The sequence below is a fragment of the Pteronotus mesoamericanus genome, unplaced genomic scaffold (assembly GCF_021234165.1).
Source record: "Pteronotus mesoamericanus isolate MK-2021 breed Mesoamerican mustached bat unplaced genomic scaffold, CSHL_Meso_final scaffold_174, whole genome shotgun sequence".
NCBI lineage: Eukaryota > Metazoa > Chordata > Mammalia > Chiroptera > Mormoopidae > Pteronotus > Pteronotus mesoamericanus.
In genome coordinates this window covers 36,775,157-36,790,827 of record NW_026555309.1, presented here as the reverse complement: position 1 = coordinate 36,790,827, position 15,671 = coordinate 36,775,157, and the positions used below count along the sequence as shown (strand labels likewise).

General features: G+C 41.5%; 1 protein-coding gene across 1 annotated transcript; it reads right to left on the bottom strand.

Annotated features, from left to right (window-relative positions):
- Nucleotides 1-1,197: 1,197 nt before the first annotated feature.
- Nucleotides 1,198-8,939, bottom strand: ZNF572 (zinc finger protein 572). Its single transcript, XM_054590477.1, has 3 exons — nt 8,835-8,939; nt 4,627-4,740; nt 1,198-3,597 (listed from the first exon to the last, which is right to left on the bottom strand). The coding sequence occupies exons 2-3, from the start codon at nt 4,706-4,708 to the stop codon at nt 2,660-2,662; spliced, it is 1,020 nt and encodes a 339-aa protein (XP_054446452.1). The 5' UTR covers nt 4,709-4,740; nt 8,835-8,939; the 3' UTR covers nt 1,198-2,659.
- Between the last annotated feature and the right edge of the window lie 6,732 nt (nt 8,940-15,671).

Genomic DNA, 15,671 nt, shown 5'->3' with positions numbered 1-15,671 from the left:
CTGCACATTTTAGGATTAACCCCAGACACCTCCATGAGGCCCCCACTCACGCAGGCATGCCTGAGAACTCGGACCTGAGGGAGAACGTGCCTCTTCTGTCTCCGGAGCCCAGGCAAACCTGAGCGCTCATCTCATATCTTACCCTTGCTTCTGCCTCTGAACATCCCTCCTCTATAGAGCTGCTGCGTCTCCTTTAACCCCGAAGGTGAGACAGGCAATAAAAACATTGCTGGTGAGGCTGTTACTCACTGTGTTCCGGACAGCTGGAGACAAAGGGTGGAATCCGAGTCACGGCACCAAAACATGTTACAGAGAGACCCAAGTCAGGAGACCTCCTCCCCTGCCTTGGTTCTTGTCTTGCTCCCAAGAGATTAATTCAAATGAGAGACAAACACATATAGGGGAAATGAAATAGCAAGTTTATTTATGAAATACACATGAGCACAAAGTGGCAAGCAGGCACCCAGCTAGTCTAAATGCCCCATGTATAGAGGAAAGAAAGTTGTTAGTAAATTTGTTAGTAAATTAGTGAGTTTGTTCTATACACTTGAGCTGAAGCTACAAGTAGGTACTTAGCTAATCTAAGTATGCCAACTATTGGGGTTCAGAAGTTATTGACCTTAGTCAGCTTTTAGGTTTCCCCTCCTCCTCCCCCATCTAAATCCTGGGAATAATGTACAGCTACAAAGGCTGGCTTTCTCAGTTAACAAAGACTGTCTGTCTTAGTGAGATTGCTACAGAGGCTTCCTTTCCCAGCACAGTCTCAAGGACTCCTGTGCTATTCCTGCTTGTGATGTTCACAACACCTGGCTATCTTATCAGACCAGGCTCCAGACTGCTGAGTTAATTGATGAGACATGACTTTCTTCTGTTTCTAGCCTCCTCTATTAAGTTCTTTGTTAGATTGTAACAGTGAGGGCCCTGCCTTTATTTCCCCTCTGGCCACTCATTCCTAGCTGCTACCTAACAACCCCAAAACACACCCACATCTCTGAGGCTAACTTGAAAGATGATCCAAATGGCTAGTGCAACTAAGGAACTGGATTTTATATTTCCTTTCATGTTAATTATATAAATTTAAATAGCCACATGTGGCTAGTGACTATTGTATTAGTGCAGTTCTTAATACTACAAAAATTCATGTTCAGTGATTGAACATGCATTAAAAAAAAAAAAAAAAAAAAGGAATCCTTTCTTCCTTAAGACCCAGCAAAACAGCCAGGAAATCAGATTGTTCAAAAAGAATTTTTCTCTGGGTAAATCCCTGAGACCAATAATGATTTATTGCCACCCAATCAGTAAAGAGGAAATAAGGCAATTCAATGGTAATCTAAGCTCTCAGGTGTCATTCTGCTTTAGGGTTATGTTTTAGGTTTTCATTTGAAGCTCTTCCTATCTTCCCTTAGATCAAAACAAATTTCTTCTTGTCTCCATTCCTGACAGAATCTCTCATGGCAGATTCACTGATCTGGTGATCTGGGTCTTCCCATCCTTAAACTTAGAAGTTAACTTTTTCTAGATGTTTTGGTGAACAAGCCAAAAATACTTTGTAGCATAATGATCAGAGAATACCTTAATTGTAATGGTCCAAAAAGGAGGAAAAAAAAAAAGAAGAAGAAGAAGAAAGAAAAGTGGGTCCTGGGACTTAAGAGGAAGATGAATTTGGGACTGAAAACAAAGAGATGAGGATGAGTTACCCTAAACAGTTTTTCAAAGTCCACTCATGAGGGAAATCTTCAACTTCAAGAGACTCAAAAGACTTTCCTCTGGGAATTTTCCAATGCTGACTGAAGTAGGCACTTCTGCTGAGCATTTCTCAGTTGGTACATTTGTAAGGTTTTGCTCCTATGTGGGTCCTCCTATACGGTTAACGCTTTGACTGAGGCACTCACCACAATCAGGACATTTATAAGGTTTCTCTCCTGCGTGCATCCTTTGGTGAATCACTAGGATGGAATTCTGACTAAACGTTTCCGAGCACTCAGAACATCTGTAAGGTTTTTCTCCTGTACAGGTCCTCTGATCTCTAATGAGATGGGAGCTAAGGCCAAAACTCTTTCCTCATTAAATGAGGTCTGTCCAGAAAAGATTTAGGCATTGTTATCATAACATGAACAGTTTGTGCAACATCAATGTAACCTGGCAGCCAAGGAAAGTAGACTGGAATGTACATGTGTGAACAATGACTGTACTAGTCATTGGGGGTGGTAGATGCTGTTGAGTTATGTGTACTGTGTGACCGTCACATTCAAAATGACTGAGCCAGTAGAGCAATGAATCTGCATCCAATTTTGCAGTAAGCTTGAACATTCCTCTGTGGAAACTATTAGGATGATTCAGAAGGCAACAGCTATGGGCAACTGGTGATTGGCAGCTTCATCACAACAACATGCCAGCTCATGCATCACAGTGCGTACAGTTTTTTGGTGAAACATCGAATCACCCAGATGACTCAGCGCCCCCTACAGCCCAGATTTGGCACCCTGCAACTTCTGGCTTTTCCCAAAACTAAAATCACCTGTGAAAGGGAAACGATTTCAGACTGTCAATGAGATTCAGGAAAATAAAACGGGGCAGCAGATGGCGATTGGGAGAACTGTGTGAGGTCCCAAGGTGCCTACTTTGAAGTGGACTATGTACAATGTTTCTTGTATCGTCTTCAACAAATGTCTCTATCTGCCATGTTACATGGCTGGATACTTTCTGAACAGACCTCCGTATGTACTCTCTGATGCTTTATTAGAGTAGAATTACAACCAAAGCTTTTTCCACACTCAGTACATCTGTAGGGTTTCTCACCTGTGTGTGTCCGCTGATGGCGAATCACGCTGGAACTCTGACTAAAACCCTTTCCACAATCAGAGCATTTATAAGGTTTTTCTCCAGTGTGAGTCCTCTGATGTTCTATTAGGACGTAACTGTGGCTGAAGCATTTCCCACAAACAGGACATTCATATGGTTTTTCCCCAGTGTGTATCCTGTAATGCTGAATAAGGTGAGAGCTGCTGCTGAAACTCTTCTCACATTCGGGACATTTATAGGGTTTCTCTCCTGTGTGAGTCCTCTCATGGATAACAAGATGAGAGGTATTACTGAAGTTTTTCCCACATTCCCCACACTGGTAGGGCTTCTCTCCTGTGTGTGTTCTCAGATGCTGGATCAGGTGAGAGCTGTTACTGAAGCATTTCCCACACTCAAAGCATTTATAAGGTTTTTCTCCTGAGTGGGTCCTCTGGTGAGCACGCAAATGAGAACTATTATTGAAGCTTTTCCAACATTCAAAACATTTATAGCGTTTGTCTCTGAAGGATGAATTCTGCTGGCCAGAGGCATTGGCATGTTCTCCTGGGTCACTGGGTTTTTCTTCCACTTTTCCTGTAGAATTTTTCTGATTCTCTGACTTGCCATCATTCTCATTGAAACCATCACAGCAAATCTCATCTCCTTGGGACAATGTCAATGGTATTTCTTTTGTATCCTCATGCTTACAATTTTGTGGGCCATCTGTTTTAGACAATTTAGAGGCTCTCTCTTTACGTTTATCTGCCTTAAGGTGGTTGTGTTGAACAGTTTCTAAATTATTCTTACTTTCATCTCCTGCAAAAATAAACAAATATTCTAAACACAGTCCCTAATCTCTGCCAGGGGAATTCTGAATTGCAGTGGAAGAGAGGAAATAACCAAGTAAAACCTTATAAATTACTTTATATAAAAACATTTTTAAGGCCAGTTTTACTTCTTTAACATAGGTGCCAGTGAATATTTTGTACTTAGTAATAACACTAATCAAGTATTTTAGCAGTTGTCAGCAACTGCCAAGAGACAGATTTATTAAAAACAAATTCACTAGCTTTATTCTAAAAGACTTAAAAAAAAAAGGGGGGGGAGGAGGAGGGTTGGCCCTAGCTGGTGTGGCTCAGTGGACTAAGTGCCAGCCTGCGAACCAAAGGGTCACTTGTTCGAGTCCCAGTCAGGGCACATGCCTGGGTTGCACAACAAGTCCCCAGCAGAGGGCACGTGAAATGCAACCACTCATTGATGTTTCTCTCCCTCTCTAAAAATAAATAAAATCTTTAAAAATAAAATCCTTAAAAAAAGGCGGGGTGGGGGGCAGTCCAGAGTAGGGGAGAAACTGAATAGCACACCACCTGAGGTGACACTAGACAATACCTGAGCACATATAGAAATAAAAACGATTACTACTATGGGCATACTTCATTTTAGTGTGCTTAGTTTCACAGGTGTTGCATTTTTTTTTTTACAAATTGATGGCAAGCACTTGCACCAGCAAAAGATTATGACTCGCTTTATTGAGATACTTGCTTTATTGTGATCTGGAACTGAACCTGTAATATCTCTGAAGTATGCCTATATTTATTGAGAACATATAGTGTCTCATTAATCCTAAAAAACAAAACAAAAACAAAAACGTGAGACAGCTATTATCACATTTCTTTTCCTTAAAGAGAAAACTAAGGCTGTAAGACTTAGCACAACTTATGAGTTATAGAACAGGGAATTAAATAAAAGTTTGTCTCATTCTAATGCCTTGTTCTCTTTATACACTTTATAGCATATCTTATAATGGATTTCCAAAGTATTCAGACCATCTTCTTGATCCCTCACCTGTAAAAGAGCTTTTCAAACTCCCCCTCTCCATGAAGCCATTAGAATCTGAGACCAACAGTTTTTTCTCTTGCTCCATCATAATGATCACAACCAGGTTAGGAATCAGAAATCCTGTAGAAGGAAACAGGTCATGCTTGAAGGTATTTGTTACAATCATTCTTCCTCCTTCCTTCCCAACCATTGTAACACAACAATTGTAAGTATAAAATGTTTTGTTAATAATATTGGAAACAATATGGTCTTTAGAAGTCCTTTTAGAGAATCTTTTCTCAGATGCAAGTGTTTAAAATTAAGGGTTAACTCAAGTTACTTTTTCCAAGGAAATGACTTAAAAAATTAAATTTTCACATTAAGGTCTGAGGATCAAGCTTCAAAAATAGAATGAATACAATACTAATTGTCCACTCAAATCTTAAAACACTTTAATTGAAAAAACAAAAAGTTTTTTCTGGTGGCGGGAGGGAAGGCAGCAATAGTAAGACTTCAACAAGTCAATATGCAGGTATAGGAAGCAGCCAAAGAGAAAAAAACCTGTTTAGTTTAGAAAGAATAACTCAGGGTTTCTATAACCAGTAACAAGAAATTAGTACAAAGCAGGGCTAGAATAATTATAAACAATAACCCCTAAATATAAAAGAAATCTAACAAGGGACTTCTTCCTTGCCTCTAAGCCTATTATAATCCAATATCCATTTCAGCCTAAACTTTATCTCCTTCAGTGAAATACAATCCCTGACCTACTTTAAGGGACTAGAAAATGTGATCTATCACTGGAAGGCAGCTATATATGAACTTGCCATCAAAGCCAAGCTATAAAGAATATGTAATTTTGGAAAAATTAAAGTCTAAAAGAGGGATATATAAAGGCATACATATAAAAAACAAAAAATGATATACTATAATTTTGACACTTTCGTGCCAGGCAGTGAACTGAATAATTTATACATAATATTTCTCATTCAATTCTTACAATAGCGCTCTGAGGTGTACAATTACCAGCATTTTATAGATGAGCTAAAAAAGATTATTTTGAACTTCTGGCCAAGATGGAGGCATAAGCAGACTTGCTTTGCCTCCTTACACAACCATAAGAAGGATCACAACTAATCCCAAAATAAAATACAACCAAAACTGCAAGAAAATTGAACTGTATGGAAGTCTGACAACCAAGGATTTAAAGAAGAACGATCCACACTGGTAGGAGGGGTGGAGATGGGGAGCCGGGGCAGAAGGACAGTGTGGCAGTGGTGAGGCGGTGACAGTGGTGGCTAGAGGAACGCATGGTCCCACCTTCACGTGTGGCAGATAAAAACTGGGGAGGGCACCTGGGGAGCAAGCCGTCACAGCCCCAGGCCAGACGGCACAGCCCAGAGTTTCAGCACTAGAAAATAAAGCCTCAGAAATTCTGGCTGTAAAACCAGTGGAGGTTGGGGTCGCAGAAGAAACTGCCAGTCTCTCAGAAGTCCATTTAAAGGACCTGCACAGCCCTAGAACTTACGCAAATCCACCTACTCTGGGATTCAGCACCAGGGCAGCAGCTAGGAGGACTCCAGTCATACAGGAAGTGGGGTAAGTGACTGGATGCAGGTTAAGAGCCAAGCAAGCAGCATAGTTCCCTTTCTGACCTCTCCCCTCCACACAGCACCACAGAGTGGTGAAGCAGATTGCTACAGCCTGGTGAATACCTAAGGCCCTGCCCCTTACAATGTAAGAGGAGTGCCAAGATGGAGTCAAAACAACTCTACCTAATACACAGAAAAACAGGAAACCTGCCAAATTGAGGAGACAAAGAAATAGGGCCCAAATGAAAGAAAAGCGCAAAACTCCAGAAAAAGAACTAAGTGAAATGGAGATAGTCAACCTGTCAGATGGAGAGTTCAAAACGCTGGTGATAAGGATGCTCAGAGAACTCATTGAGTATGGCAAACACATAAGGGAAGAAATGAAGGCTACACTAAATGAAATAAAGAAAAATCCACAGGGAACCAACAATGAAGGGAAGGAAGCTGGGGTTCAAACCAATGATTTGGAACATAACGAAGAAATAAACAGTCAACCAGTACAGAATGAGGAAACAAGAATGCAAAAAATGAGGAGAGAAGACGATGACTCTGGGGCATCTCCAAAAGTGCCAACATCTGAATCATAGGGATGCCAGAGAAGAGGAAGAGCAAGAAATTGAAAACTTATTTGAAAATATAATGAAATAAAACTTCCCTAATTTGGTGAAGGAAATAGACCTACAAGTCCAGGAAGCAAAGAGAGTCCCAAATAAATGGATGCAAGGAGGCCCACTCCAAGACACATCATAATTAGAATGCCAAAGATTAAAGATAAAGAGAATCCTAAAAGCAGCAAGAGAAAAGAAGAGCATTACCTACAAAGGAATTCCCATAAGATTATTAGCTTATTTCTCAAAAGAAACTTGGCAGTCAAAAAGGGATTGGCAAGAAGTAATCAAAGTGGTGAAAAGCAAGGACCTACAACCAAGATTACTCTACCCAGCAAAGCTATCATTCAGAATTGAAGGGCAGATGAAGTGCTTCCCAGACAAGGTAAAGCTAAAGGAATTATATGAAATTGTATTATATGAAAAGTTAAAGGAACCTGTTTAAGAAAAAGATCGAAACTATGAACAGTAAAATGACAAACTCACAACTATCAACAACTGAATCTAAAAAAACAAAAACAAAAACAAAAACAAACTAAGCAAACAACTAAAACAGGAATGGAATAATAGAAATGGGTATCACAAAGGGGAGAATGGGGGAAAAGGTACACAGATTAAGAAGTATAATTCACTGGTACAAAATAGAGGGGGGTGGTGTTAAGAATAGCATAGGAAGTGGAGAAGCCAAAGTACTTATATGTACAACCCATGGACATGAACTAAGTGGGGAGACTGCTGGAGGGAAGCGGGGTACTGGGTGGAGGGGGGCCAAGGGGGAAAAATGGGGACAACTGTAAGAGCGTAATCAATAAAATATAGTTAAAAAATAAAATCAGTAATTTCCTCCCCCCCCCCAAAAAAAGTAAAAAGGACATTTTGAAACTTTGCCAAGGCCATGCAACCCAAGAGTGATATACCAGGATTAGGTCCCAGGTCTATCTGGACACTGACTCTCACCCTCTCAGCTCCTTCAGTACACTAGACCAGGAAGCAGAGAGCTAGGCCTCGTCCCAAACTGCAAATGATCCTCAAAGAGGGCCTTTATTTAGATTATATTGACTGGATTTTTAGAGAACAGATTTACATCCCTAGATCTTATACCAATGGAGCTGGCATTCCCTAAATACCCACAGCAATTAGGGGTTTGTCATAAGAAAAAGTGAAACTAGTCTCAATTATAAATACCCCATGTTGGAGTAAGGGAAAAAGACACTTTAAATGGGGGTGAGGGGGGAGAAAGGTGTTCAAATGGGGTAATACGTTTTGTTTTCTGAGTTACATATTTCTGTCAAAGTCCTTACAAAGGAAACGAGAGACTGGGTAACAAGATACCGGTGCTAGCATTTTCCCTGCTAAAAAACTATTAGTTTTGGAAATAGAGTTCCCCCTCAGGTGCACTGGTTCTATCAAAGGGCAGCGAATTCAAGGCCATGAAGGGTATTAATAGGCTGTCCTTGAGGCCCTGGCTGGGTTGCTCAGTTGGTTACAGCATCCTCGCATCCTCGCATCCTCGCATCCTCGCATCCTCGCATCCTCCCATCCTCCCATCCTCCCGACAGGCCAGGTTGCAGATTCCATTTCCGGTCGGGGCACAGATAGGAAGTAACCGATGATTACATAAATGAGTGGAACAACAAATCTCTCTCCCTCAAATAAATTAAAAAGTTAAAAACAAAACAAAAACAAAACAGGACTGCCCTTACGGCGTCACTCCTTCATTATCCGCGCCCAACCAAACAGGGGATCAGGATGGGGCCTGAATGCACTGAGTGAAGCTTAGCTATTTAAGAACCCTTGGCGGGGACCACACAGGTCGGGGTGACCTGCGTGGTGAAGTTCCCGGAGATCAAACTGTCACCAGCTGATGCGAGCCTTTAAGAGACTCCGCAGACGAGGGAGGCGCAGTGGCCTAGGCGGGAGAGGCTGGGCCCTCACCCCTCGCAGCAGCGGAATCCCCCTCCGGGGCATACAGCGCAGCCTGGGCGGTGCAGTTTCCACTCCTGCCCGCAGCCCTTCCCCCCGAGAAGGAACTTACTGTTCTGAGGGCTACACACAAGGCTCTCTGCACCCTAGGAGGCCCAGATGTCCCGGAGGAAGGAATCCCTACCTCTGGCCCCACCAACCCAAGGTCTTAGACTCTGAAACCGCCGACAGGAACAGGAAGTTGCCCTAACTTCCCCGGCTGGCCTCGCCAGAGCCTGTCTAGGAAACAGAGACAGCCAGTTCTCGTTGATCTTAACCCGTAGGGCCCCGGACAAAAAAGCGTGAGGCTGTGAATTTCGTTTCCTTGGGCTGTCATTTACCAACATGGGTTTCCTTGGGCTGTCATTAAAATTCTCATTCCTCACACTTGTCAGGCGCCTTGTAATAGGGGCCTGGTTCGAGCTTATACTTTTCTTGACATCAGTGCATCATCAGATTTATCATCACCATTAGCATCAAAAGAAATCGAGTACTTATTAAGCACCTATAGTTTCTGTTCTCACCGCTATGGACATTATATACAATACATACATTTAACTATCTGTGAAACAGTTGGAGAGTTAGGGCATCCATCCACATATAAAACAAATAGTTTACAAGGCACCGTTGTCATGAACATTCGGAGGTACAGTTAAACTCTCTGCTTTTGTTCAGAGAAAATAGAAGACAGTCTCTTCATACCAAACATGCATATCTACTTGAGTCTGCACCCGTGGCACTCGCGTTCTTCCCTCCTGTTAAAACAGAGGATTGCACCTTCCCATTTCAAACCAGCCTTGTGCTGGTACTCAGTGTCTTTCCTGCCTTCTTGGCATCCTTAACCGTCAACTAACCTCTCAGTTCTCCCAGCTCCGTCCCAAAGTAGTTCCTCAGGTTTCATTTCTTTTTCTTACAATGTTGTGTTTTATCCTTTCCCACTCACCTTTTAACTCATTCCTCTTGAAGCAAAAACAATGAATCACTAAGATTACCAATGACCTCCATGTTTGTTAGTGTGATTGATATTTTTCAGTTCTCTGTTCCTTTTTTTCTGTTTTAATACTGCTGAGAACTCCTTGTAGAAACACTCTTGAGGTGATAGCACACTGTCCTCCTTTTTCTCCACATCTAGTCAGGCTTTTACCAGCCTGGTCTTTACTAATTGCTGAGGCTCCTCAAGGCCACCTAGAGCCTCTCCCCTCTTATCTCCAAATGTTCCCTATCTAGGCCATGTCATTCATTCCCACATTTTTAAAAACACATTTTAAAGATTTTATTTCTTTATTTTAAGAGAGAGGGGAAGGGAGGAAGAGAGAAAGATCAATGTGCATTTCTTGGACTCCGCTTCTGGGGACCTGGCCCACAACCCAAGTATGTGCTCTGACTAGGAATGGAACCGGCAACCTTTTGGTTTGCAGGTCTATGCTCAATCCACTGAGCCGCACCAACCAGGGCCACCCCTGCATTTTTAATCCCACCTACACAGACAACATACACATGTATATCTCCAGCCCAGGCTGCATGTCTGAGCTCTTCACTCTTATACCAATGGTGGTCTTGATATCTCATATTAGAAGTCTCAATAATGCCTCAAAAGCAAAAAGCCTAAAGTCAAAATCTTTTTACTTTCTAGTCTTATATAAACATACAAACACAAAAGAAAACACACCTGTTTGTCTTCCAATTCTCTTCCTCAACCATTCATCGGGTTGTGAAGAAGCCCAGAAGTCCTTTTCGTCATCTCCCTTTCCCTTACCATTACCAGAAATTTCTGTGCGTGTAAAGACTCAGAGTTCCAGTTTAATTCTTAAGGGAGGGCAGGTGTGAGTAGATTTGAACTTTTCTCCAACTCTCATCAGTGGAGTGCATCAAGGCAAAGCAAGACAAACTTATTTTGATTTGGAAAAGCAGGAAAATATGACATTTCTCATAGAAGAGCGGCAGAGTATGTATCTCAAGATGGTCACCCCAATGACTGTCATGCTACAGGTTATTCTTTCAATGCGCTGTTGACACTCTTTCCATCCTGTCATGGCTTTTATGTCCCCTCTCCTTGAACCTGAGTGACCCTTTGTAACTGCCTCAAACAATGGAGTATGGGAGAAGTGGTGATGTAACTTTTGAGTGTCGGTCATAAAAATAACACGCACTGCTTTATTATTCTCTTGCTGAGATGTCTGCTGTTGGAACCCAGGCACCATGCTGCAAGGAAGCCAAGATCACTTGGAGAAGCCATGTGAAATTATTCTGGCTTGGAGCGAAACAGCCTTCACATGACTTTGGCTCCAACCAACATCATACTGCAAACACATTAGGTCCCAAGAGGGAACCGCTTAGCAGAGTCCAGTCTACTCTCATAACTCTGAGAGGAAATAATAAAGTGATTCTTTTTGTTCTAAGATACCAAGTTTTGGAATGTGTTTGTTATACAATCATAGACAACCAGAATACATTTAGTACATTGAAGTGTGGGGCTACCTTAAGAAAAACCAAAAATGTGTGGCTTTGCCTGTGGGAACAGGTGGCAGGCAGAAAAAAGTAGGTCCTTAAGTAGGGTGTTAGTGAAAGCCTAAAAATGGCAACAGTGAGGGACTAAAGGAAATTGATGAAAAGTAGAAGATGGAAGAAAGGGCTCCCTATTCAGTGTGGCAGCAGAAATTTGGCAACACTGTTTTCTGTGTTAACATGACCTAAATGATCTTGATCAGGAGCTGTTAAACTTGTTCTGTAAGATGACAAATAGTAAATATCTTATTCTTCTGAGCCACACCATAGTGCTGTAAATCCTCACCTCTGCCATAATTGCATAAAAGCAGCCACTTGCAAAATTAGCATATAGGTGTGGGTGTGGTTTTAAAAAAAACTTTATTTATTTTAAAAAAGAGAGAAACTTGACCATCAGCAAGCAGTATTTCCTGACCCCTGGTCTAGCTAAGGAGATCAAGGTAGGATATTAAGAGGGCCACCTGGTTTCTTCTCATTGCCTTTGATAAAATTCAAGAAAGGGGAGATAAACCGAAGAACCAACTCCAGAATATGTAGGAGCTAGAACACACTGCATTTGGAAAAGAAATTGTTTTTCTCATCCAAGCCTCTCCAGATGATAAACAATGTTAAAATTAAGAAATGGCTTCTGGGAAAAGAATCGACATCAGACATTGCTCAAAATGCATGGCCTTTTGCAGGTCTTACTGGTATGTCTTGAAAAACTTCTCTGCTAAACAGTGGGATACCAAAGAGCCTTACGGGTCTTGTCCCACAGGAAACACACAAAGCAGCCCTGGCGAAAAAGGGCTTATCTCGCGCAGATTTGTGGTTGCAGCTTCTAATAGAGTGAATTATGTATTGATATGCCAAAAACCTGAAGATTTTTTAGGGTATTATGTCAGCTGAAACTGAATGGCACAGAGACAGCACAAGACAGTGATCCCTCAAATGTTACTGGCAGGAAGAAGACTATGAAAACTACTCAGCCACAAACATGGGTTTACTGTTAAGGGAAACCAGGTTATGTCGCCCCAGATAAGCTTCTTTGACATAAAAATTATTTTGAGCTGAGGGCATTTAAGAAGCAACAAATTCAGGAACGCTCTCTTCGGATATAAATTCTCCTTCACTGAAGATGACTCAACTCTTATCAACACCAGAGGAATCTGCAAACAAAAGTTCATCCATTCGTCCGTCCCCCACGCCCCGCCCCCGCCCCCGTATATTTACCTTCCCACAGTTTGCCTCCCTTGAATGCCTAAAACTGCCTTACTTTGTCTTGTCATTTCTCTATAGGTGTATTATTCTTTGTTAAAGGTGTAATATAAGGCAGAGTCCTAAATCATCTCTTTGAGTTACTCTTGCCCTGAGTATCTCCCATGTACACAGCGTGGGGCAAAGGTAGGTTTACAGTCATTCATATGAAAAAAAAATACAATAATTAATAAATAATAATACAAGAATAAATTCTGTGTTTCATGTACTCACAGCTGTAAATCTGCTTTATCTCCAGCTGTATATGAGATTTACATATTAATAAACTTCCATTTGTTTTTCTTTTGTTAAACTGTTTTCTGTTACAGACACCCAAGTTGAGAATTTAGAAGGTAGACGGAAAAGGATTTTTTTCCTCTTCTCCACTAGATAATATCTCAATTTCAGGACCTTTCTGTTGAGCCTCATTCTAGCAACCATGTTTCTCCCACTGGATGCCAAATTGCTTGTGGTTTTCAGAGCACAGACTATTTTTTCATACCTTTGTTCCTTACTCTGTCACAATGTCACTCACTGCTCCTGGCACACCTACCCTTATCCCTCTGCCTACCGCTGGCTGTGTGGAAAACGTTCACTCCTCATCTCAGCTCAAGTATAATCTCCCTAGTTTAGTCTCCCTTTACTCTCTCAGGAAGCTTACACCCTTCCCACCTCCCCCTCCCCAACTGTATTCTGTTTATCAAATTGTGTTCTGTATCTCCATAGGTTCTGAACCAATTGAGAAATAGACAGGGGTATCCAATAATGATCAAAATCAACAGCTTTGTGACAAGCAAAGCTGGATTGGAGAGTTGGCCCTAAGGCCCCAAGGTTTCCTATACCTCTCCATGTGTTAGACTGGCTTACTCACTCAGTTGTAGGACAGAGAAATCCTGCCCCAGAAATGTTACTGACCACATACACAAGAAGCAGACAACAGCTAATAAATGTTTCATGAAGAGGGAGATCTTAGAGCCCAAAGAAGGATGAATTACATACACACATGTTCAGTCTTTTTTGCCCCATCTCATCTATTGAATAAGTTGCTATTTCTGACTCCATAAATGAATGATGGGTAAAATATGAGGCAGTGCAATGAAGGGCAGAAGATGCCTTCTAATATTTTCCACAAAATGGTGGTTCTTATTTTATCAGACGGCAGAAATGCGGGAATCAGAAAAGGCATTGATGTCCTATCCTATTGCAAAGCATGGAAAGTTCAAGTCCCTTTATATTTTCTTCCATTTTCCTTGGTTTCTTTGTTCTTTCACTCATTTATTCAACAGATATTTAGTGTCACCTGCTGTTGACTCCTACACAGTCAACCTGAACAGGAGGTTGTATAGATTCTCCTGATGCCTGGCTTACTGATATAAGGCACTAGCAGAGTGAGCTTCATCCTTTCCCCAGCCATGGCTGTTTTCAGGCATCAGTGCCGATGATAAAACAGCTGAAACTGCCTTCATATGGATCCTCTGGGAGTGTTTTCAGCTTCAAGTTACAGATTACTGGACTAACAGTGGTTTAGGCCATAAAGATATTATTACTCACCTAAAGAATGTCTAAGTGAGGCAGGCCGTCCGGGATGGATTCATCATTCCAGGGATTTTTTTCAGTGACCCAAGCTATTTCCTCCCTTACTTGCCATCATCCTCAGCATTTTGATGACATCTCCCCCTCAGGATTCTTGCTTCATGGTTACAAAATGGCTGCATCAAGTCCTTCTATCATATTGTAAGGCCACAGTATCCAAAGCAAGAAAAACGGTAAGGAGACCAAAAACAAACAAACAAACAAATAAAAAAAGGCTTATTATTATGTGCCTCGTTCTAACTAAGGAAACACATTTTTAACACCCTCCCCAACTTCCCCTTTTCTCTTGTTGGCCAGGAATTGATCACATGCCCTCTGACTTGAGCAATTATTTCTGAGGGTGAATGGGATGGTTGTGATTGGCTGAGGCTAACATGACTGCAACTGAACACATTGCTGCCCGAAGCAGGTCAATAAAAAGGGGAAGACTGCCAATGACAAAGTGTCTGCCACAACAAACATGAACAGAAATGAAGGAGCTTCTGGACAGCAGTGTCCACGAGCATTTTGAAGGGCATGGATCTAAGATAACTCATTTAATTATAACTCCAATACTTTCACCCATGACCCCATCCATTAATGGACAGTTAGGTTGTTTCCAGTGCTTGGCTATTGTGAAAAACATCGCAAAGAACATGAAAGTACATATATTTCTTCAAGATAGTGATTTCATCTCTTTTGGATATTTACCCAGAAGTGGGATTGCTAGACCATATGGTAGTTCTATTTTTAATTACTTAAAAAATTTCCATATTGGTTTTGTTGTTGGTTTTTTTTTGTATAGTGGCTATACCAGTTTACATTCCCACCACTAGTGTTTGTTATCTTGCCAGCATTTGTTGTCTCTTGTCTTTTGGCTATACACATCACTACAAGTTGGGAAGTAACATCTCATTGTGGTTTTGATTTGCATTTCACTAATGATTAATGATGTCCATCACCTTTTTCTGTACTTGGCCATTTGTTTTTCTTCTTTGGGAAAATGCATATTCAGATCTAGTAATCCTTTAGGAGATATGTGGTTTGCAGATATGTTCTCCCATTCCATCACTTGCCTTTACACTTTGCTGTTCAGAAACTCTTTAGTTTGATCTGATTTCACCCGTTCATGTTTTGCTTTTGGTGTCAAATCCCCAAAATCTTGCTCATTCTCCACCATGTGTGGACAGTCAGAAGGCAGCCATCTGCAAGCCAGAAACCCAAACATGCTGGTCCCCTGAGCTCACACTTCCAGCCTCCAGAGCTGTGCAGAAATACATTTCATTGTTTAAGCCACTCAGCTGGTGGTATTTTATTATGGCAGCTCGAGCTATAGTAATAGATTTGATCAATAGATTTGAACTATAGCACTGATTTGATTATAGGATCAGAACAGCTCACACTGAATTATCAAGGGTCAGGTCGCCCCTCCCCCCACCCTCCACCCGGGAGTATTTGCATTTTAAAAGAGAAGGTGGTTAAAGTGAGGGACTCACTAACTGGCAGCTGGTGCAAAGCCCTCTGGTGAGGGGCAGTGTGATGTCATAATCAGCAAATTCTTTGCCACACATGTAAGATTTGCGGCCCTTTACCAAGA

What these genes read in the sequence shown, in the direction of transcription:
- ZNF572 (XM_054590477.1), bottom strand. Translation starts at nt 4,708, where the DNA reads ATGATGGAGCAAGAGAAAAAACTGTTGGTCTCAGATTCTAATGGCTTC. An exon ending in TTTGAAAAGCTCTTTTACAG is followed by an intron (nt 3,598 to 4,626) that starts GTGAGGGATCAA and finishes TTATTTTTGCAG; the next exon opens with GAGATGAAAGTAAGAATAAT.